This window comes from Mus caroli, unplaced genomic scaffold, assembly GCF_978045245.1.
Source record: "Mus caroli unplaced genomic scaffold, Mus_caroli_1 scaffold_16, whole genome shotgun sequence".
Lineage (NCBI taxonomy): Eukaryota > Metazoa > Chordata > Mammalia > Rodentia > Muridae > Mus > Mus caroli.
The window spans coordinates 59,872,341-59,895,113 of NW_028227271.1; the positions used below are offsets into that span (position 1 = coordinate 59,872,341).

Consider the following 22,773-nt stretch of genomic DNA (forward strand, 5'->3'; position numbering starts at 1 on the left):
ATTAAGGCTAGTAATCTTGATGTTTCTTGGAATTCCATAACTTTCAATGGGTAAGTAAGCATAGAACACATGTGGTTCAATCATTCCCATCCCCATAGCTAGTGTCCAACAATAATAAAGAGGCATCAAATTCTAAAGAAGGAAGTAAGGTCATTTTTACCTAACCCGCATGCATGCATTCCTGTAAACTGGTAGACAATGAAAAAGCCCAGGGGACAAGAGCTAAAGAATGACTCATTTTAACAAAGTCCCGATTGCAAATCCACTGATTGTGAACTAATAAATTGTTCAAAACTGTAAGTTTTTAGGATAATTTGTAATGTAGCAAGAACTAACTGGTGCATTGTTTTCATTTTGGCCTCTTTGTTTACATTATTTACACTGTGGGTTACATAAAAGACATTTTTTAAATATATTTTATTACGTATTTTCCTCAATTACATTTCCAATGCTATCCCAAAAGTCCCCCATACCCTCCCCCCTCTCCCCCATTTCCCTACCCACCCATTCCCTTTTTTTTTTTTTTTTTTTTTTTTTGGCCCTGGTGTTCCCCTGTACTGGGGCATATAAAGTTTGTGTGTCCAATGGGCCTCTCCATAAAAGACATTTTTAAAAATCATACTTAAAATCTAATAATGCAAAGGCTATTTCCAAAACCCTTAAGTAAGTTTTTCTACTAGCCTTAAAAAGTATATTTTGTCTTAAGAAATTCTTTGAAAGAATAATAACATAGATGTGTAGAGATAAAATGCAGTGGTAGACACTGAATGTGTCTTTCCTAGATCTTTATTAGGCCAGTAAGTTCAACTCCATCTCCTCCTATAATTATGGACTGCAAACCATTCATAGCTGTATGGTTTTTAAAGATTTTTTTCATGAACACATATGGGCTCCCTTGCCATAAAAATTAGACACTCCTCATTATTGTTGATACAGGTGTAGCCAGACTCAACCAAACAGAGATAAGAAAGACCCCTAGGAAAATATGGGGTGAACTCAAACAAATCTGTAGCCCTCCTTTATACAAATGATAAATGGGCTAAGAAAGAAATTATGGAAACAACACCCTTCACAATAGCCACAAATAATATTAAATAACTTGGTGTAACTTCAACCAACCAAGCAAAAGAACTGTGACAAGAATTTCAAAAGTCCCTGAACAAAGAATTTGAAGAAAGAAAGTATCAGAAGATGGAAAGATGCTCATGGATTAGTAAAATCAACATAGTACAAATGGCCATCTGAGCAACAGTAATCTACAGATTCAATGCAATTCCCATCCAACACAATTCTTCACAGACATGGAAAGAGTAATTTTCAACTTCATATGTAAAAACAAAACAAAACAGAACAAAACAATAAAACCTAGGATAGTCAAAACAGCAAGAGAACTTTGGGAGGAGTCATAATCCCTGACCTCAAGCTGTACTACAAAGAAATAGTGATAAAGCCCCATGGTGTTGGCATGAAAACAGAGATGTAGATCAATGGAATAGAATCAAAGACCCAGAAATAAACCCACCCACCTATGGACACTTGATTTTTTGACAAAGAAGCCAAAAACCATACAATGGGAAAAAAGAATGCACCTTCAACAAACAGTGCTGGTCTAACTAACAATCTGCAAATAGAACAATGTAAATTGGACCATTATTATCATCTAGCACAAAGCTGAAGTCTAAGTGGATCAAGGACCTCAACATAAAACTGGGTACCCGGAATTTAATAGAAGAGATAATGGGGAATATCTTTGAAAGCATTAGTACAGGAAACAAGTTCCTGAACAAAACACAATGGCTTAGGCTCTACAATTGATCAACAATTGATAAATGGGACCTCATGAAACCAAAAAAACCTCTGTAAGGCAAAGGACACTGTCAATAGGACAAAACAGCAATCTACAGATTGGCAAAAGATCTTCATTAACCCTACATCCAAGAAAGGCCTGATATCCAAAATATATAAAGAACTCAAGAAGTTAGACTCCAAAGAATCCAAAAAATACAATTAAAACATGGAGAAGAGAGTTAAAAGAATTCTCAACAGAGGAATCTCAAATGACTAAGAAGTACTTAAAGAAATGTTCAACATCCTACGTTATCAAGGAAATCCAAATAAATCAACCCTGAGACTCCACCTTATACCAATGAGAATGACTAAGATAAAAAATTCAGGTGACACATTTTGGTGATGATGTGGAGAAAAGGGAACACTCTTCCATAGCTGGTGGGATAAGAAACTTGTACAACTACTCTGGAAATAAGTCTGGTGGTTTCTCTGAAAACTAGAAATAGTTCTACCCTGAAGACCCATCTGTACTTACTGCTCCTGGGATCAAAAGATGCTCTACCATACAACAAGGACAAGTATTTTACTTAGGTCATAGAAGCCTTATTTGTAATAGCCAGAAACTGGAAGCAACACAAATGTCTCTCAACCAAAGAATGGATACAGAAAATGTGGTTCATTTACACAATGTAATACTATTCAGCTTTTAAAATCAGGGACATCATGAATTGTGCAGGCAAATGGATGGAACTAGAAAATATCCTGTGTGAGGTAACCCAGACCCCAAATGAAATGTATGGATGTACTCACTGATAAGTACATATTAGTTAAAAACTACAGAATACCCATGATACCCCCTGCAGTCCCAAAGAAGTTAAACAAGAAGGAAGGCCCAAGTGAAGATACTTAAATCCTACTTAGAAAAGAAAACAAATGGGAGACAGAGGGAGGGAGGGAGGTACTTAGTTCTGAGAGGGGGAAGGGGCATAGGGACAGGATCAGGTATTGGGAGAGACAGGAGAGAGGCCCAGAGGTTCAGGAGAATGAATGGAAGTCTCACAGACCTGGGATGAGGGAGGCTCACAGGACTCAATGTGGGTAACCTTAGCTGAAATGCCCTACAGTGGGGATATGAAACCTGAAGAGACCACCTCCAGTAACCGAACAGGACTCCCACTGGAGGGATGGGGACTCCAACCAACCTACAGAAGTTTCCACCCAAAATTGCTCCTGTCCAAAAGAAATGAAGGAATAAAAATAGAGGAGACTGAAGTAATGGCTGACAAGTGATCAGCCCAACTTGAGATCCATTCCACTGGGTCGGGGGCACCAATCCCTGGCACTGTTACTGATGCTATGTTGTGCTTGCAGACAGGAGCCTAGCACGGCTGTCTCTGAGAGTCTCTACCCAGGAGCTGACTGAGTCAGATGAGAATACACACCCCCAAGCATGGAATGGAGGTCAGGGACTTTTATGGATGAGTTAAGGCAAGGATTGAAAGGACTGAAGGAGACAGCAACCCCACAGGAATACCAACAGTGCCAACTAACCTGGACCTCTGGGAGCTTGCAGAGACTGAGTCACCAACCAAAGAGCTGGACTAGATAGACAGGTCCAACCCCCAGGCAAATATATAGTAGAAGACTGCCTTTTCTGGCCTCAGTGGGAGAACCCTAATCCTGGAGGCCCCAGTGCTGGAATATACCTAGGGAGGAGTACCTTCTCAGAGGTGAAGGGAGGACGGATGAAAGGAGGACTGGGAGAGGGGAACATTTGAGATAAAACTAAGTAGAATAATTTATTTAAAAGAAAAGAGATCTAGGGAGATGGCTCAGGGGTACAAATGGTTGGTCTGCAAGCATGAAAACCTCAGTTTGAATCCTTATAATACATGCAAATGGCCATGCATGGCTGTTCATATCTTGTTAGGTCAAAGACAAACAGGTCTTGTGAACCTGCTAGTCAGCCGCTTAGCAGAAACAGTAAGTTTTCATATCTCAAAGCAATAGGACAGTGAATGACAGAGGCTGGGAAACATCCTGATCTTGCCTCACATGTGCCCTCCTTCAAGTCCACATACATCCCCTTTACACAAGTATAGCACACACCTACATGTATTTACTTCACTAGGGAGCCATCCTTGATATGTAATTTGAAGTAAGACTTCTTTTATTGTCAAGTTAGATCATACTCAGCAGATTACTACAAAAATCAACTTAGATACATTCTACCACTAATGAAGCATTATTAATTAGTAGGTGCTTTATAGATGCCTATAAACACTGAGTAGATTTGTGAAGGACTATATGTAAACTTGCCTGAGACATGCAAAAGGCCACTGATTGCATTGTAACTCATGATCCCAGCATGAGGCTTCCGAGGTGCCATGTTATGAGCTGAAGCAAATGTCGGCCAGCAAATCCCACTTCTCCCACCTTTTAGTAACAAGAAATAAATTAACAGAAATTACATATGCGGACACATCAAAATCAACACTGAGATTCCCAATTTTTACCTGACGGGGGCCTAGAACTTCGATGTGCAGAGGTGAGTTCTACATCAGGACTGTCATTAGTTAAGACATCAGAACAGTTAAACTCAGGGCTGCTTCCAACAATTAATGAGTTCTACCAAAAATAGCCAAAGAAGACAGTATTAATATTCACTCTTCCTAAAAGAAAAATATAACAATACTGAACTATATGGTATGAAAAAGCAAACTAAAAATTTAGAAGTAGACTATTTATTAAACAAAGATTGATGAAGAAAACTTTGAGATTGATGGTATGAAAGCAGGAAGGATGGCTAACATCCAAATAATTAGATTAAATGAAATATGCTGATTCTGCGATATAGAAACACTGACATTTCCATCAATAAAAACAAAAAAAAATACAAAGTGAAGGTAGTGTTCTTAGAAAAACCTTGGTGTAGAAGATGAAATTGCACTGAACTACCACAGATTGTGTTGACAAAAGAAGGTGAGGACAGAAGGCAGGGTAGGTAAGGAGAAAGGGTGACCACAAGATCTCAAAGAGACACCAAGGACATTATTCTAACTAGACATTTAACAGTTTTACTATCCTCTTCAGAGAAATGCACCATTTCTCTGCATTCATTTCTTACCTTAATTTTTACTGTTTTGCTAGAAATTTTGTGGGACACAGAAGGTGGCATGTAGATCATTGAAAAGATGTTCATCCCGTTGTTCACCAGGGTCACGTTATAGATATGCACGCTCTCCGTGGTCTGGAATGCAAGACTTAGTTTATGTAGTGCTAAGAACAAGCATAAGAGAAAACAAGCCATCATGATTTTCCATCACATTTACCTGAAAATAAATTCCATAGTCCCAGCATGTCCAAATGGTAAATCCTTGAATAAGAGAACAACCAGGAAGGCCATCCTGGTTCATGTAGATGCCATACAAACCTCCATGGGCTTCATTGTTAAACCAGTTTTCCATGGGATTAGCCTGGCCTTGGGAGGAAATAGGAACCAGAGACAGCCTTACAAGGAGTGTTTTATAGGTTTAATCATCACTACCAGTTAAAGAAGTTTAGATGAAGACAAGTGTAAGCTTAAAATATAGTGATTTACATTGTATAAAATTCACCCCCATCCTCATCTCTTTCTTACTGCCTGCCCTTTTTGAACACATCATTTTTAAGAGTCAATTTCTTAAAAGGTTGTTACTGAACACTTGATTCAAAATAACACTTCAATCCACTTCCTTTAGAAATAAATTTTTACCACTTGATATTTTATAAATTTTTCTTCTCTCCAGCTAGAATATTAGAAGGTTAGCTTCAGAATAGAAGACATGTCTGCCTCATACATCACCAAATTCAGAGATACTGTTCCTTAAATGTATTTTAGATTGATCCTTGGAACAGCTGTTTTATCTCTGAAAATCCCAGGTTCCACATATGCAAACAGTTTTAATCTCTAATTCAGTTATCATAAAATCAAACTAAATAAAGCAAACAAGATAGCTTATAAATTCTCTCCATTACAAAAACACTATGCTTATTATTGATATACTATATAATTAAAGATTTTAATGGAAGTGTTAGTTAAGTCAAAATTGGATCAATGGCCTAACTATATTTGAAAAACAATATTCACCCAAGCAGTGTCCTCCCTAACTTGCGTGTAGTTATGCTGGCTCATTAAGGTCTGCCCATATCTGATTCCTCCTATGTTCCATTCACTTTCCTTATTCCTAATGCTTTGAATTTTACCTTTTATTTCTGGTCTTTCTGGGATTGGCTTGAATTTGTTTCCCCAGCAGAATCTGTTCACATTTTTTTGTTTCTACATAATGAAACTCTAAGGAAGAGATAGCCCCTTTGCCTGGACTTTAGTATATCCCTGGGAAGGACTGAAGAAACTGACAAACATTCTAGGAACTTAAGTCCCTTGTCATTTTTGATGTTTTACATTTCTATTGCTATAAATATATTTAAAAAAACTTTTTAAGTTTTGAAGATTCCTGTCATCTGAAATTTTTGTTTTGTATGTGGTTGTTTTCCATGAATGTGTATCTATGTATCACTTGTGTGCCTGGTGTCCACAGAAGCCAGAAGAAGGTATCAGATGCTCTGAAACTGGAGTTAAAAACATTTGTGAGGGGCTAGGAACCAGAAACCCCTAGAAGAGCTGATTGTAGACTTAGAAACATTCTCATTTAGTATACCAACAATCAGTGTATATATTTATATATCATTATATCTTATTAGTAAATATTTAAATCCAAAGATAATATTTTTGAATTTATGAAAAACTATAGAAAAAAGTTTATAAAATTTCTTTAAAAATTTAAGAAAAAGTTTATAGAAGTTTCAGAAAAATTATAAATTTATGTTTTTTTTTAACATGTCAAAGAAATGCTGCTTGAAGCGGTTGGAGACTTAAATCTCTAATTAGTCCACATATCAGAAATTAGTTAAATCTTTTGATATAGTTGTTTATCTCTTCAAAATATATCTTGGGCAAGGAAAAATAGGCTTGAATCAAATTGTTTTTTAATAGATAAAAATGATTTCTATAATCTTAAGTATAAATAACTCATTAACTAGAGTATCTAGCAGAGGAGCTGAACTTCATGGTAAATATATAATTTCCTCTTAAAGATGTTATAAATTATGCTCCAGTGAAACAAAAGGAACACTAAATGTAATACACAGTTTTCAGATAAAGGCCTATTTTAAAATTATTCTTTAAGTTTCTTTAGGTTGAAGCAGAAACTCGCCCCCCTCTGTGTGTCTCTCTTTTTCCTCCCTGTCTCTTTTGTGCATGTGTGTGTGTGTTCGGGTGTGACCATTTCCATGTGTGTGGGTGGATGTGTGTGTGTGCCTGGGAGCATATGTGTGTGGAGGTCAGTGGGTGACACTGGCTATCTGTCACTTGAGTGCACAGCTTGCTAATTTTGACAGACTAGATAACTATCTTTCTTATAGCACCCCCTCTCTGTGGATATTGGGAATCTGAACTCTGGTACTCATGCTTGTGTGTCAAGTGTTTTAACCTCTAATCTAATTTCCAATTTTTATTTTCCTTTATGATCTGGCAATAATTTATGTGCATCCTTAAAACATAAAGGAACTATAAAATTATGTAATAATGAATGTCAAATCACATCACTCCCTTGCTTATACCGTCCATAAATTTTCTTTGTTTGTTTAGTACAAAATTTGTTTATATAAATTCAAATACCATACTCATTTTCATTTTCTTTCCTTCACAATAACCAAAAAATGTCCATTTTTCAGCACCTTGCACACTCATCACTTGCAAATATCCTTAGCATTTCTTCATCATTTTCAGCTTATTTCTCAAAGTTGCTTATGTTCTAATGTTTGTCTTTTTTCTACGTATCTAACTGTTAAAGAACACAAGATGGCTTGTAGGGCTGCATGCCTGCCTAGCTGCTGGGGTAACCGAGTGTGGAGCACAACCAGCAAGCAGATCAAAGGAGGCACAACACAGTCTGTGATGAGGGTCCCAGCTACTGTTTTCCATGGTGAGAAACAGTGAGGTCTGTGACGGATTCTGTGGTTCCCAGTCTCCCGTGTACCCAGACGCTCCTGCGGACTGCAGATATTTGGGAATGGTGGTCCAAAGGTCCTCAAACCGACAGCCCAGGACAGGGTAGAATCTAGTTTGGTTCTGTGAGAATACAGAGGCACTAGAAGAGACAAGGCCTTCTCCAGGAGATTTAGGCGGAGCTTTTTACAAGCCATGTTCACATGGAAAGGCAATTATTAGCTACATTTCCAGAAATCGGTACTCCAAGTAAATGATGTTAGTAGACATGGTCAGATCTCTTATGCAAGGGCCATTTTTAGCCAGACATATGTAAACATTCCCGAGTCCTTTCAAGCTCATCCAAATAGGAAGCATCTGATTAGTTCTTGATTTTCATGAATGCAGGGAAGCATTCATGAAAATTGCAGAGTGTGTTCTTTGGAATTTTCATGCATGAGCTTTTAAAATATAATTATTGGGTATTTGTTCTACATCAGGAGGGAATACAGTGTCGTATCCCCAGAGGCATCTATCTACATATGTAGAGATGCGGGTTTGGATAAAGTGGCAGTGGGACAAGGGTCTCACTCTACTAATACCCACTGAATCGAGAATTGAAGCAGCCATTGGAATTTGGGGATAATAACAATGGGAAAGAAAAAGTTTTCTTAAAAGTGGACCTGAGGGTTGTAGGCATAACTCAGTGATAGAGCACTTGCCCAGGGTTCATAGGATTCTGAATCCATCCCCAGTCTCTCTCTCCCTGCCTCCGAACCCCCTGTCCCCTTCTCTCTCTCTCTCTCACATACACACACACACACACACACACACACACACACACACACACATCACACACACACCCCACACACACATCAAGTGGATCTATCTGTTAGACTGGATGGTTTTGAACTCATGTCCCTTGTGTTAGACTTTAAAAGGAGGAGATACTACACATCAAAATGACAAAGAATGATCACTCATTTTCATGACCTGGATAAGTCTCTCAATTATTTTGGCAATTCTATGTGAAAGAACTCACTTGAGCACGGTTCACCATCAATGCGGTATCCTACTCTTCCAAATCCAGCGACTACATTATTTTGTAAGACTGTATTGGTCCCTCTGTTTATCTAGCACAGTAACAAATAAAATGGTTAGTTTAATATACTCTTATGCAAGCAGTATAAGTATTTGGGGAAATACTTATTATTTTGCTTTAATTATGATAACTCATCCCATTCAAATACATATTACAAATGTAAGTACATTATGCTTTTCCTTTGAGTTGCTTGAAATTGTACTCTGTGCTTTATATGCTAGTTCGGTACCACTAAGTTAAAACTCTAGTCTTATATTAAGCCATGTTTTTAAATAAAGTTCATTAACTTCTTTAACTACTTTGCTTTATCAGATCATCAATATCTAAGGAAGAGTTACAACTTTCACAGAATTTATGTTTATGTTGTAAGTATTCAAAATTATGAAGCTGTTCTCCGTACCTCAATTGCTGCATGCCAAAGCGTCGAACTCAAGTCTTTTCTGTTCTGGTAGGTTCCTGGCCAAACTGAAAGGGTGACCAAATTTCCACGTACTCTGTTGGCATCCCCCCATATTCTTATACCTGTTTATTTTTTTTTAAAGACAGCAAAAGACATGTACATTTTGTAATTGATACTATGGATGATGTCTTTCATTGTTTCTGCAAAATTATTTTTCTTCTAGTACGAGACTTGAAAGGGTCCCCTGATCCCTTTGGTAGTGAACTTCCTCTTACAAAAGACTAGCTAAATTAGAATCTTCTAGATACTTTTAAATTAGTTGCCTTTTGGGCTTCATTTCAGATTTTAATATATGTATAACGTCTTTGTACACTAAATGACTTTGTAGTATACTTCATATGGTAGAAATGAAAAAATATATTCATATTGTATAGAATTTTTAATTAAAATGACCTTACTTGTGGATAATCTTTATGACTGGCAAGTGAGGAATATCCTAGAAGTCACAGCAATTCTTCACACTCAGTAGATCAGTGGGTAAAGTTGCTTACCTCAAAGCCTGGCTACTTTAGTTCCATTCTTGGAACCCACATATTAATAGGAAGAGTAAACAGACTTTATAAAATTGTCCTCTAACTTCCACATGCATGGTATATCATGGATGCCTTCTTTCATACACACAGAATAATAAACACATTTAAAATATATCATAAAGCCATAGTAATTAAAATTTTTAGATTACTTGTTTTTATGTTTGTGAGTGTTTTGCCTGTATGTATGGATTTGCACCACATATTTGTCTGGTGCCTGCAGAATTCAGAGGAGGGTATTATATCTTTTGGTTCCAGATGGTTGTAAGCTACCAAGTTGGTTTTAGAGATCCAAGGGCTCTCTGAAAGAGCAACAAATGCTTTTAACCACTGAAGCTTCTTTTCGGCCTAAGTCATAGTAATTGAAAAGATTAGTAATTGGACAACTCATGTTAGGTTCAGGTCTATACTGTTTGATAGTATAGCCACAGGTGGCTATTTGAATGGAAATTAAATGTAATTAAGTAAAGTTAAAATATAAAATCAGCTCCACAGTTGCACAAGCCACAATTCAGAAGTTCATTAGCCACATGTGACTCAGTGATTATTTTATTGAATAGCACAAACAGACCACTTCCACTTCACTTGTCATAGACTCCACTGTAAGATTGCTTCAGAGAATGCACTATGTGAAACACAATATTATCATGTTACCTTCTCCTACTGTAAAGTAGATGATGTTGTCATCTATGTCCACCCCATCAGTCCCAAACACACCAATTGCTGGCGAGAAGACATGATGAAATGCACAGCCTCGAACATAAGACAAGCCATGATCTTGGATCTAGGGAATAGTTGGGTTAGATGAACATTTTTAATAATAAAATTTAAATATGTATAAAGAAAAAATTAAGCGGTTTTTAGTAAGCATGTCTTGATCACATACTATTTCTTAAATAAGATGATTTTTCTATAATCTTTTAATCATAAAAGATTTCCATGTCATGAGTTTATGGTTAAATAAAGTAATGTGCATGTTAAATCGAGATTAAATTTTTCTCAAGAGTTTTTCTGTGTATTTCTCTTATCACTTTTAAGAAGATAAGATGATAACTGTGTTTAATAGTACAGTAAAATTGTTAGTAGTGATTTTTAAAAATTAAATAGTTGGCAGTGGTGGCACAGGACTTTAATCTCAGCACTGAGGAGGCAGAAGCTAGCAGATCTCTGTGAGTCTGAGGCCAGCTTGGTCTACAGAGCAAGTTTTAGGACAGCTAAGACAGCCAAGGTGACACAAACACAAAAAATCTTGTCTCAAAAAACAAAACAATAAACAAAACCTGAACAACCCCCTTTCAACCTAAGTAATACGACCCCAGGAAAGAATCATAATTCAAATGTTGATAGTAATGGATATGTCAGATGTATCAAACTTTAAAACTTTTAAAAATTTATTTATTGTGTGTGCACATGTATGTGTGTGTGTGTGTGTGTGTGTGTGTGTGTGTGTGCATGTTCTTATTTTATAGTACATGCATGAAAGTCAGAGGACAGCTTTGGACGTCAGTTCTCTCCATCCACCATGTACACCCTGGGGACTGAACTCAGGTGGCCAGTCTTGATGTACATGAACCTGCTGAACCCTATTACAGGATCAAGAGGTACTTTTATTTCTCCTAAGAAATATGCTCTTGCCCATTTCTCTTAACTCTCCAGCCTTCTTAAAATAATTAGTTCCCCTTTTTTTTCTGGAGATATAGAAGCAGATATTTAGTTATGCTTGTCTTTTGAAAAACATAAGCAACAGGCATTTAGAAAAATGTATTCTTAGTGACTGAAAATTAAGGCTTACCTGTGATATAGTGTGGCAGGTATGTGTGCTATCCAAGACTGACAGACTGAGTTCCAACCCCAAGGCCAAGATGGTGTAAGGAAAGAACTGAGTCTCAAAAGATGTCCTCTGACCTTCATGTGCTATAACATGCACCATTTAATTCTATTACTTTTCCTATAGCCTTATTGACCTTAAATAAACACAAAATGATTGAAATAATGCTGCTGTGAGTCTATTAAAGCTGATGTACAACAGAGCCAAGGACATTTCCTTACATTAGAAGATAAATTTGTCTACCTGACGATGCAGGTAATATTTAAAAGGCAGACATTATAATTTGAACATATATTAGAACTAAACCACAAACCTTTTATAGGTTAAGCAATGCAGGTAAAGGATATATGAGTTAAGAAAGAAGCTATAAAGCTAGTTGTTTTTCTAGTTTAAGTCTGTTATATGTTTTTAAACTTTTTTGTGATGAGTACATAAAAATATAAATGATAATGAGAGGGTAAAAAGACGGAGAGACTTTGGGGTCTAGACCAGTGCTTGCTTAAGAGACTTTCTTAACTTTTAGCTGTGTGGTGTACTTTATTTGCAGAGATTTCAAAAAAAAATTATTTAGTTTTATTTTATACATATTGGTGTTTTGCCTGTATGTATATCTATCTGTATGAGGGTTTCAGATTCCTTGCAACTGGAGTTACAGACAGTGCTGGGCTGGCATGTGAGTTCGGGAAATTGACCCAGGTCCTCTGGAAGTGCTCTAAAAGGATGAGCCATCTCTCCGGCTCCCATTTGTAGAATTTTTTAGAACAGAGATTTTTTTTATGGGTGAAATAATTTATTTGGAACATAAAAAATTTAAAGCACAAACCTGTCCCAGGTTAAGAAATGTCACAGCATATCTTGGATCGGTGCTATCCCTGTAGCCTTCTTGACCACTGTGGTGAAATTCCACATTACTTATTCTTGCATTTCCTAAGGGAGTAGATGATTTTAAAAAAATCCTAAAATGAATAAAGTAAAAATACTTGAAAATATATAAAACTATTCAAGTGCTTCATGGAAACCTTATTTTTCTTTGCTCCTTCACTCCAAATAAAACAATATATCTTAATCTTTTATCCATTGTTTTTGCTCTTAGATTACAAACTATTACAGTATCTAAGATTTTTTTTTCTTCTTCATTTTGTATTATTTATTTATGATTATATCTAAAGGACAAATTTTCTTCTATGCTAGGGTAATATTGCTTGCTAAGAAAGCACCTAAGGCATGCATATAATATATCTGATGTTTCAATCTTGTTGCTGCAAAGAGCTTTTATTATGAGAATTCTATTTCAGAGACTCTTTCAGCATTGTCACTTCTTTGTCAGCCAGTTTGTCATAGTACCACTGAGGTGCAAGAGATGGTATTGTAAATTGGTAATGACAGTGATAATGATCTATAAGAGATTACTCTGTGCCAAGTTCTGTAGCTTCCAGCAGTCCCTGAAACTGATTAGATGCATTAGGTTCGTCTGCAAGCTTATATAACCCAAACTTATACAACCAGGGTTATTTGCAGAAATGACTGATCCTTAATTCCAGCAAAAACTACAGTAAGTAGTTGGATACTGGAGAATGAAGACACAAAAATGTTAACTCATTTGTAAAGAATTTATGACACAAAATGAAAAGGTTACTAAGATGAATAATGGAGCATTTGAGTATCAATGAAACAATCACAATGAATTAGAGTGTAATAAATATGTTTAAATGCATGGCTTGTATAAGTAATAAAAGAACAAAGTTCAGGGACTCAGCCGAACTTAGGAACTTAGTCTGCACAGGTGAGAGGGTGCACCACAGAAGCGGACAGCTTCTGGGACAGGCAGGAGCCACAGAACCCCTGAGGCAGCCCCCTTTTCGGGCCGCAGATATCCGGCCACCCGGATATCTACAGAACATTTTATCCTAAAACAAAAAGATATACCTTCTTCTCAGCACCTCATGGTACCTTCTCCAAAATTGACCACATAATAGGTCACAAAACAGGCCTCAACAGATACAAAAATATTGAAATTGTCCCATGCATCCTATCAGATCACCATGGACTAAGGCTGATCTTCAATAACAAAATAAATAATAGAAAGCCAACATTCACGTGGAAACTGAACAACACTCTTCTCAATGATACCTTGGTCAAGGAAGGAATAAAGAAAGCAATTAAGGACTTCTTAGAGTTCAATGAAAATGAAGCCACAACATACCCAAACTTATGGGATGCAATGAAAGCATTTCTAAGAGGAAAACTCATAGCTCTGAGTGCCTCCAAAAAGAAACTAGAGAGAGCACACATTAGCAGCTTGACAACACACCTAAAAGCTCTAGAACAAAAGGAAGCAAATTCACCCAAGAGGAGTAGACGGCATGAAATAATCAAACTCAGGGGTGAAATTAACCAAGTGGAAACAAGAAGAACTATTCAAAGAATCAACAAATCGAGGAGCTGGTTCTTTGAGAAAATCAACAAGATAGACAAACCCTTAGCCAGACTCACTAGAGGGCACAGGGAAAGCATTCTAATTAACAAAATCAGAAATGAAAAGGGAGACATAACAACAGATCCTGAAGACATCCAAAACACCATCAGATCCTTCTACAAAAGGCTATACTCAACAAAATTGGAGAACCTGGATGAAATGGAGAAGTTTCTAGACAGATACCAGGTACCAAAGTTGAATCAAGATCAGGTTAATGATCTAAACAGCCCTATATCCCAGAAAGAAACAGAAGCAGTCATTAATAGTCACCCAACCAAAAAAAAAAAAAAAAAAAAAAAAAAAAAAAAAAAAACACCCAGGACCAGATGGGTTTAGTGCAGAGTTCTATCAGACCTTCAAAGAAGATCTAATCCCAGTTCTTCACAAACTATTCCACAAAATAGAAACAGAAGGTACTCTACCCAACTCATTCTATGAAGCCACAATTACTCTGATACCTAAACCACAAAAAGACCCCACAAAGATAGAGAACTTCACACCAATATCCCTTATGAATATTGATGCAAAAATCCTCAATAAAGTTCTTGCTAACCGAATCCAAGAACACATCAAAACAATCATCCATCCTGACCAAGTAGGTTTCATCCCAGGGATGCAAGGATGGTTCAATATACGGAAATCCATCAATGTAATCCAGTATATAAACAAATTCAAAGACAAAAACCACATGATCATCTCGTTAGATGCTGAGAAAGCATTTGACAAAATCCAACACCCATTCATGATAAAAGTCTTGGAAAGATCAGGAATTCAAGGCCCATACCTAAACATGATAAAAGCAATATACAGCAAACCAGTAGCCAGAATCAAAGTAAATGGAGAGAAGCTTGAAGCAATCCCACTAAAATCAGGGATTAGACAAGGCTGTCCACTCTCTCCCTACCTATTCAACATTGTACTTGAAGTCCTAGCCAGATCAATTTGACAACAAAAGGAGATCAAGGGGATACAAATTCGAAAGGAAGAAGTCAAAATATCACTTTTTGCAGATGATATGATAGTATATATAAGTGACCCTAAAAATTCCACCAGAGAACTCCTAAACCTGATAAACAGCTTCGGTGAAGTAGCTGGATATAAAATTAACTCAAACAAGTCAATGGCCTTTCTCTACACAAAGGACAAACAGGCTGAGAAAGAAATTAGGGAAACAACACCCTTCTCAATAGCCACAAATAATATAAAATACCTAGGCATGACTCTAACTAAAGAAGTGAAAGATCTGTATGGCAAGAACTTCATGTCTCTGAAGAAAGAAATTAAAGAAGATCTCAGAAGATGGAAAGATCTCCCATGCTCATGGATTGGCAGGATCAATATAGTAAAAATGGCTATCTTGCCAAAAGCAATCTACAGATTCAATGCAATCCCCATCAAAATTCCAACTCAATTCTTCAACGAATTAGAAAGGGCAATCGGCAGATTCATCTGGAATAACAAAAAACCTAGGATAGCAAAAACTCTTTTCAAGGATAAAAGAACCTCTGGTGGAATCACCATGCCTGACCTAAAGCTGTACTACAGAGCAATAGTGATAAAAACTGCATGGTACTGGCATAGTGACAGACAAGTAGACCAATGGAACAAAATTGAAGACCCAGAGATAAACCCACACACCTATGGTCACTTGATCTTTGACAAGGGAGCTAAAACCATCCAGTGGAAAAAAGACAGCATTTTCAACAAATGGTGCTGGCACAACTGGCTGTTATCATATAGAAGATTGTGAATTGATCCATTACTATCTCCTTGTACTAAGTTCAAATCTAAGTGGATTAAGGAACTCCACATAAAACCAGAGACACTGAAACTTATAGAGGAGAAAGTGGGGAAAAGCCTCGAAGATAAGGGTACAGGGGAAAAATTCCTGAATAGAACAGCAATGGCTTGTGCTGTAAGATCAAGAATCGATAAATGGGACCTCATAAAATTGCAAAGCTTCTGGAAGGCAAAAGACACTGTCAATAATACAAAAAGACCACCAACTGATTGGGAAAGGATCTTTACCTATCCTAAATCAGATAGGGGACTAATATCCAATATATATAAAGAACTCAAGAAGGTAGACTCCATAAAATCAAATAACCCCATTAAAAACGGGGCTCAGAAATGAACAAAGAATTCTCACCTGAGGAATACTGAATGGCAGAGAAGCACCTGAAAAAATGTTCAACATCCTTAATCATAAGGGAAATGCAAATCAAAACAACCTTGAGTAGTACTCCATTGATAAAAAGTAGTACTCCATTGAGTATTCCACCTCACAGCAGTCAGAATGGCTAAGATGAAAAATTCAGGTGACAGCAGATGCTGGCGAGGATGTGGAGAAAGAGGAACTTTCCTCCATTTTTGGTGGGATTGCAAGCTTGTACAACCACTCTGGAAATCAGTCTGGCGGTTACTCAGAAAATTGGACACAGTACTACCGGAGGATCCAGCAATACCTCTCCTGGGCATATATCCAGAAGATGTCCCAACCGGTAAGAAGGACACATGCTCCACTATGTTCATAGCAGCCTTATTTATAATAGCCAGAAGCTGGAAAGAACCCAGATGCCCCTCAATAGAAGAATGGATACAGAAAATGTGGTACATTTATCAATGGAGTACTACTCAGCTATTAAAAAGAATTAATTTATGAAATTCCTAGGCAAATGGATGGACCTGGAGGGCATCATCCTGAGTGAGGTAACCCAATCACAAAGGAACTCTCTCAATATGTACTCACTGATAAGTGGATATTAGCCCAGAAACTTAGGATACCCCATATATAAGATACAATTTGCTAAACACATTAAACTCAAGAGAACGAAGACCAAAGTGTGGACACTTTGCTCCTTCTTAGAATAGGGAACAAAACACTCATGGAAGGAGTTACAGAGACAAAATTTGGAAGTGTAACGAAAGGATGGACCATCTAGTGATTGCCATATCCAGATATCCATCCCATGATCAGCTTCCAAACGCTGACACCATTGCATACAATAGCAAGATTTTGCTGAAAGGACCCAGATATAGCTGTCTCTTGTGAGACTATGCCAGGGCCTAGCAAACACAGAAGTGGATGCTCACAATCAGCTATGGAATGGATCACAGGGCCCCCAATGGAGGAGCTAGAGAAAGCACCCAAGGAACTAAAGGGAACTGCAACCCTATAGGTGGAACAACAATATCAACTAACCAGTACCCTGGAGCTCTTGTCTCTAGCTGCATATGTATCAAAAGATGGCCTAATAGGCCATCACTTGAAAGAGGCCCATTGGACTTGCAAACTTTATATGCCCTAATACAGGGGAACGTCAGGGCCAAAAAGGGGGAGTGGGTGGGTAGGGGAGTGGGGGGGTATGGGAGACTTTTGGTATAGCATTGGAAATGTAAATGAGCTAAATACCTAATAAAAAATGGAAAAAAAAAAAACCAAAGTTCTTGTTAGGCTGGAGATGACTCAGAAAGCAAAATTCTGGACATGATGCATGAAGTCCTGATTTCTATCCCCCAAAATCCACATAAAAAGTCATGTATGGTGACTGTGTCTTGATAATTCCAAAACTGGAGAGGTGAAACAAGGGGATCCTTGAGGATCACAAGCAAAGTACCCTCACCCAAGGCTCAGAGACACTGCCTCAAAAAATAAAGTAAAGAACAGTTGAGGAAGATACCTGATAATGAACTCTGGCTTCCATATACATATGTGTGTACCTGTGTCTGTACACACATAAGCATGCTTGCATGCCTGTGTGTGCATGCTCATGCACACATGTGTGTACTCACATACACACACACACACACACACACACCCCACAAGGAAATACACACAGAGGAGGTCATCCTTGAAGTATTCTGGATATTAAGTCAATAGTCTATATGAGAATCAAGATTGTTTTCAACTCTTCTTCAAGATCCATAATATTTAATGAAGCTTAAAAAGAAACTTTTTCTAGATTAAAAATGAGGAGAGAATGACAGAATTAAAATACTACCAGATCAAACAAGATTGGATAGAATTGGCACGTTGATGAGCACTAGAGACAATGACAGCATTGGAATTTACTGCATTGCTTTTCTCTGTATTTGGTCTATTTGAAGTTTTCCTTAAAATAGACACAGAGGATGTTATGAAATAATTTGTTGGGTTAGAGATAAGTCTGACTCTCAATGAACTCCATTTCTGGTTTGGTAATTCTTACTGTCTATGAAGATAAAGTAAATAGTTAATAATATTACACTTCAGAGAGTAACACACAGAATATATAATCACACTTGAAGCTCTATTTTTCTGTGTGGCTGTATGGAGAAGTGAGAATTACAAGTACAAGAGACTATGTTATATGTCACTTGGAAAAAAGTGGACTGAACTTATACTAACCTTTAAATGTCATCATGTTTCCAGTGAATGAGCCAACTAGGATCCGTGCACCAAAAGAGTCTTTGGACAAAACCGAGTAATCGTCACCAACTATTTTGATGTTCCTACTCAGTATCCCAACATCAGCTGATAATGTGTAGCTCTGAGCTGTTCCAGAGATCCACTGTCTTTCAGCTGCAACCAAACAAATGGGTCATTATCAATCTTAGGAGATATTTATATATTAGTTCCTTTAAAATATATAAGGTAAACTACTTTCTAACACACTGAATGTTGATACAAGTGTATAAACTCATTAGATATTTAACAGAGGTAAAAGGCAAACTAAAATTAAGATATCATTTGATTTAGATTATACTTAATACATCCAAGATATATCATCTCTTTAAAATAAAAGATTATTAAAATTAGAAATTAAGAGGTTTATAGTTTTGTTAAAATCTGTGAGGCACAATGTGAAAAAAAAGTCTGATATTGGTTTTCCTAAGACTAACTTAATTCAATCAATATGCTTATTTCCAATTGTGCTCCTGAAAACAACATAATTTTGTCTTTTTTCTTTGTGGCTGAAAATTTTTTAACATATATACACCATGTTTTTATTATTCATTCTTCTATTGATGAACACATAGGCTTGGTTAAGGGCTTAATTTTTATGAATAATGAATATCTTAAGATAGTATAAGAGGAATATACTCAAGGTACATTATATACATGTATGAAAACATCCTTATATATCACTGTATCATGTACAATGAATATATGCTAATGAAAATTAAACATGGTAGGAATAGACAGTGCTTAAGATTGTTTTAAATAACAGCTACTGTTTAATACTCTTTGAAGGTGGTTTGCAATTATCTCAAGTTATACATGAAAACATTATTGCAACGCAACTTGAAATGCTAGTTTTAATTTTAATCAGTGAGGAAACACAGAGTTATTTAAAGAATGTTGCCCTAGGCTCTGAGTTGAATTTTCAAGGAATAGATAGTATTTTTTCCCAGCTCCTAGACCTTGCATGGCTCTACATTCATAAGCATGTTGCATATGTACCAGAATTCTATATAAATAAATTGTTGTGTATCAGATACAATTTATATCTTTTTTGTTTTTTTTTTTATGGTATGCTTATGGGTGTTTTGTTTGCATGTATGTCTTATCACCACATGCATGTCTCTGTGCATTCAGAGGCCAGAAGAGGCTGTTAAGTCCACTGAAACTGGAATTATAGGTGGTTATGAGTCACTGTGTGGATGTTGGGAATCACAACCAAGACTTCTGGAAGAAGTGACCTCAACTGCTGAGATATCTCTCCAACTTCTGGATAAAAGTTTTTAAAATTCCATGATATATCAAGAATTACTTGGAAACTTAGAAGAGAAAAAGGCAGGGACTTGCTCTAAAGAATGCTATATAAATGGTCTTTGTTGAATATTTGCTGAATGAGTGAGTGAATGGATGGAGAATACATGTAGTAAAGGATATTGGACAGCAAGACAGACACAGTAGGATCCACTGGTATCAAAGCTAACTATTCTGGAAAAATATTTGTGAAGTTTAATCAAAGAATTATAATTACAGGGTACATAACTAAAATATGACCATTCCCAGACACTTTAATTATATATCCGTTTGGTTAAAGAGCAGCCACTTACCAAGGTGAGTATAGGAAAGGCTATCATTGAGGATGAGAATTTTGTGCCCATGTAGGATTTTAGCAATCCTCCTGATCTCCGTCTGATGTAAATCATAGCTTGTGGTAGTTATTACAATGTCTTCTCCCTCCTTAGGAAAATTCAAGTGCCAAATGCAACAGTAATGTTTAAAGTAGGTTTATGGTTCTTAGCAACAATCAATAAAGAATTCTAAATTTATATCTTAGTAGCAATCAGGGTACTATCTGAAGTAATAAACTATCATCTAGATCTCTAACAATAAATATGCCTTGTTGATGTTAAGAATTTTAGAGTATGATGTCCATCCATGTACCATGACATATACATACGAGCCCATGCCCACAAACACATGTATGCCATGTCTTCTACTCTCAACCATCTCCACCCAGAAACACATATACAATCAATCAACAAAATGTAAAAAAAAAAAAAGTCAAAATTATGAAGTTACTATTTGTATTCTATTCTCTCATTTAGCATAGGCATTACCTAATGTCATTGTGTTTTTTCCATAAGTGTTAAACATTTAACATCAAAGATAACAAGTGATGAGGTAACCAAGAGAAAAGTAAAATATACTTAACATAATTCTACTCTTTTTTTTGCAAGAATTTACAATTTACAAATATGTAAAACCCACAATTTTCATATCTTTTCTTTTATTTCTAAGGTACCCATAATGGTCTTTATATAGTTTGAAGAACTTTGGACATCACAATTTTTAACTAATTGTTATCAGGTCATCCCTTGGAAGCTGACTATAAGATATACATTTTTTAATACTGTTAATTACAGGAAGTAAACAGAAAACAGGGAAGAAACTGTTTCAAGTAAACTCATGGTATATTCATCTCATAACGTATGTTTGTTTTCTACCTGCCAATCCACAGCATCCACTAGAGATAAGATTCTGGAGCCTGCTTCCGCAATTTCTAACAGTTTAGTTTTATAAACTGAACGTGGAAGTCCATGCAGGTCCAGCTCACCAAACACTCCTGAAGGAGAGAAGAATTCTTACATATCATACAGTCCTGAGTTAGGGGCTAGTGTAGAATGGGACTACCTACTGATATATTTCAGCTAGCTATTAAACATTGGAGAATGAATGGAATGAAGTGAGGTTGATTGTGCAGAAGTGTTGGCAGTTTGACCTACTTTTAGGAATCTAGGCCATAGTAAATCCAGCATGTAAGGTAACATAAATCAGGAGGCTTACCACAACACTATTTTGGAAATAATAAAAAATGGAATTAATGCAGATGCACATAAAGATTAACTGTATTTCAGTTGTATTAATAGTGGGGAGCAGTATTCTAAATCAGGGAGAGTTTTGTTTGTTGACACTGATTGATCTGGATCATATATCCATAATATGTCAGCAAAGAACCAAAAGCTTCTAAGAACAAATGACATATGTATTTTAACTATGTTTTAATACAATGAAAACACAATAGATATTAGAAAAGAAACTGTATGTGTAAGACAAATAGATTAAACCGAAAACATAGAAAGTTGTCACACAGTACTAGTTTTCCTTAAGGCATGAGCTGGAAACATATATGTTTTTAATGGTATTTTTCCTAAATGTTTGGAATATTTGTAATAATGCCATTTTTTTAAGAAACATAGAAAACCAAATATCTTTAAGACTAAGTTTGCCTGCATCTGTACTATAGTAATACTCTTATGTGTCTCCTAAATGAATATGCAACAGTATTAATAAAAGCAGCTGTTAATTCTGGTCAAATTAAACTCTTTTAAGACCTTTGCCTTCCAGATTGAAATAGGACTGTGAACAATACACTGATGCCTCAGGGAAATTAAGCTCACTGGCATTTGTAAGTGGGTAACTGACTGTAGAGCCAACTGAGCCACAGACTGCTTATGAATACTGAAAATGGAATTACGTTAGGAAAAGAGTCTGTTAGAGGGAAGGCACAAAATATGAAAGAGTATTATTGCTCTTCTATGTCAAGAAAAGCTTGGGGAGAAATGATAGTGATATGTAGAGCTTTACTAAATTTAGTTTTAGAATACCTTACAGCTTGATTTGGAATACCCACATCCATATCGGTTACTAAATTGTAATGTGACATTATTTAATGTTTTTAAATTATCCACCTGTGTTTAGTATAAATAATTGACTATAAAAGATTGCGATGCCATACTATCATGAATTAAGTCTTGTGTATTTTGAAATAGACTAAGAAAAAAAGATCTGAGACATTTAGCTTGATAACACATACCTAAGACCTTTGCCCCTTGATTCGGTCCGTCTGGAAAAGCCCATTCTGGGGTAGAATGATTTCCTCGAAGAACAATGTGTAATTCTCCTTTAAAGGGATTATCTTCCCAGCCACCAATTAATCTCCCTCCCTACAGTGAAGCAGAAAACTGTTAGTACTTAAAAAAAAAAAAAAAAAACTGAGTAGAGAAAAACCTCATCCATAAAAGAAAGTTAAGAAGTTCCTGGAAGTCTCTGTAGTAAAATGGAG

At 36.4% G+C, this 22,773-nt stretch overlaps 1 protein-coding gene across 1 annotated transcript in view; it reads right to left on the reverse strand.

The window, feature by feature from the left end:
• Positions 1–22,773, reverse strand: part of Pkhd1l1 (PKHD1 like 1) — a 140,204-nt gene that overhangs the window by 23,164 nt on the left and 94,267 nt on the right. The window contains exons 56-67 of the mRNA XM_085831797.1: positions 22,525–22,654; positions 21,155–21,273; positions 20,258–20,387; positions 18,600–18,773; positions 12,560–12,663; positions 10,563–10,692; positions 9,319–9,440; positions 8,859–8,949; positions 5,121–5,269; positions 4,916–5,038; positions 4,305–4,416; positions 4,108–4,224 (exon numbers count right to left, since the gene is read on the reverse strand). Of these exons, the coding sequence (XP_085687923.1) occupies positions 4,108–4,224; positions 4,305–4,416; positions 4,916–5,038; positions 5,121–5,269; positions 8,859–8,949; positions 9,319–9,440; positions 10,563–10,692; positions 12,560–12,663; positions 18,600–18,773; positions 20,258–20,387; positions 21,155–21,273; positions 22,525–22,654 (1,501 nt within the window). The remainder of the gene's footprint in view (positions 1–4,107; positions 4,225–4,304; positions 4,417–4,915; positions 5,039–5,120; positions 5,270–8,858; positions 8,950–9,318; positions 9,441–10,562; positions 10,693–12,559; positions 12,664–18,599; positions 18,774–20,257; positions 20,388–21,154; positions 21,274–22,524; positions 22,655–22,773) is intronic.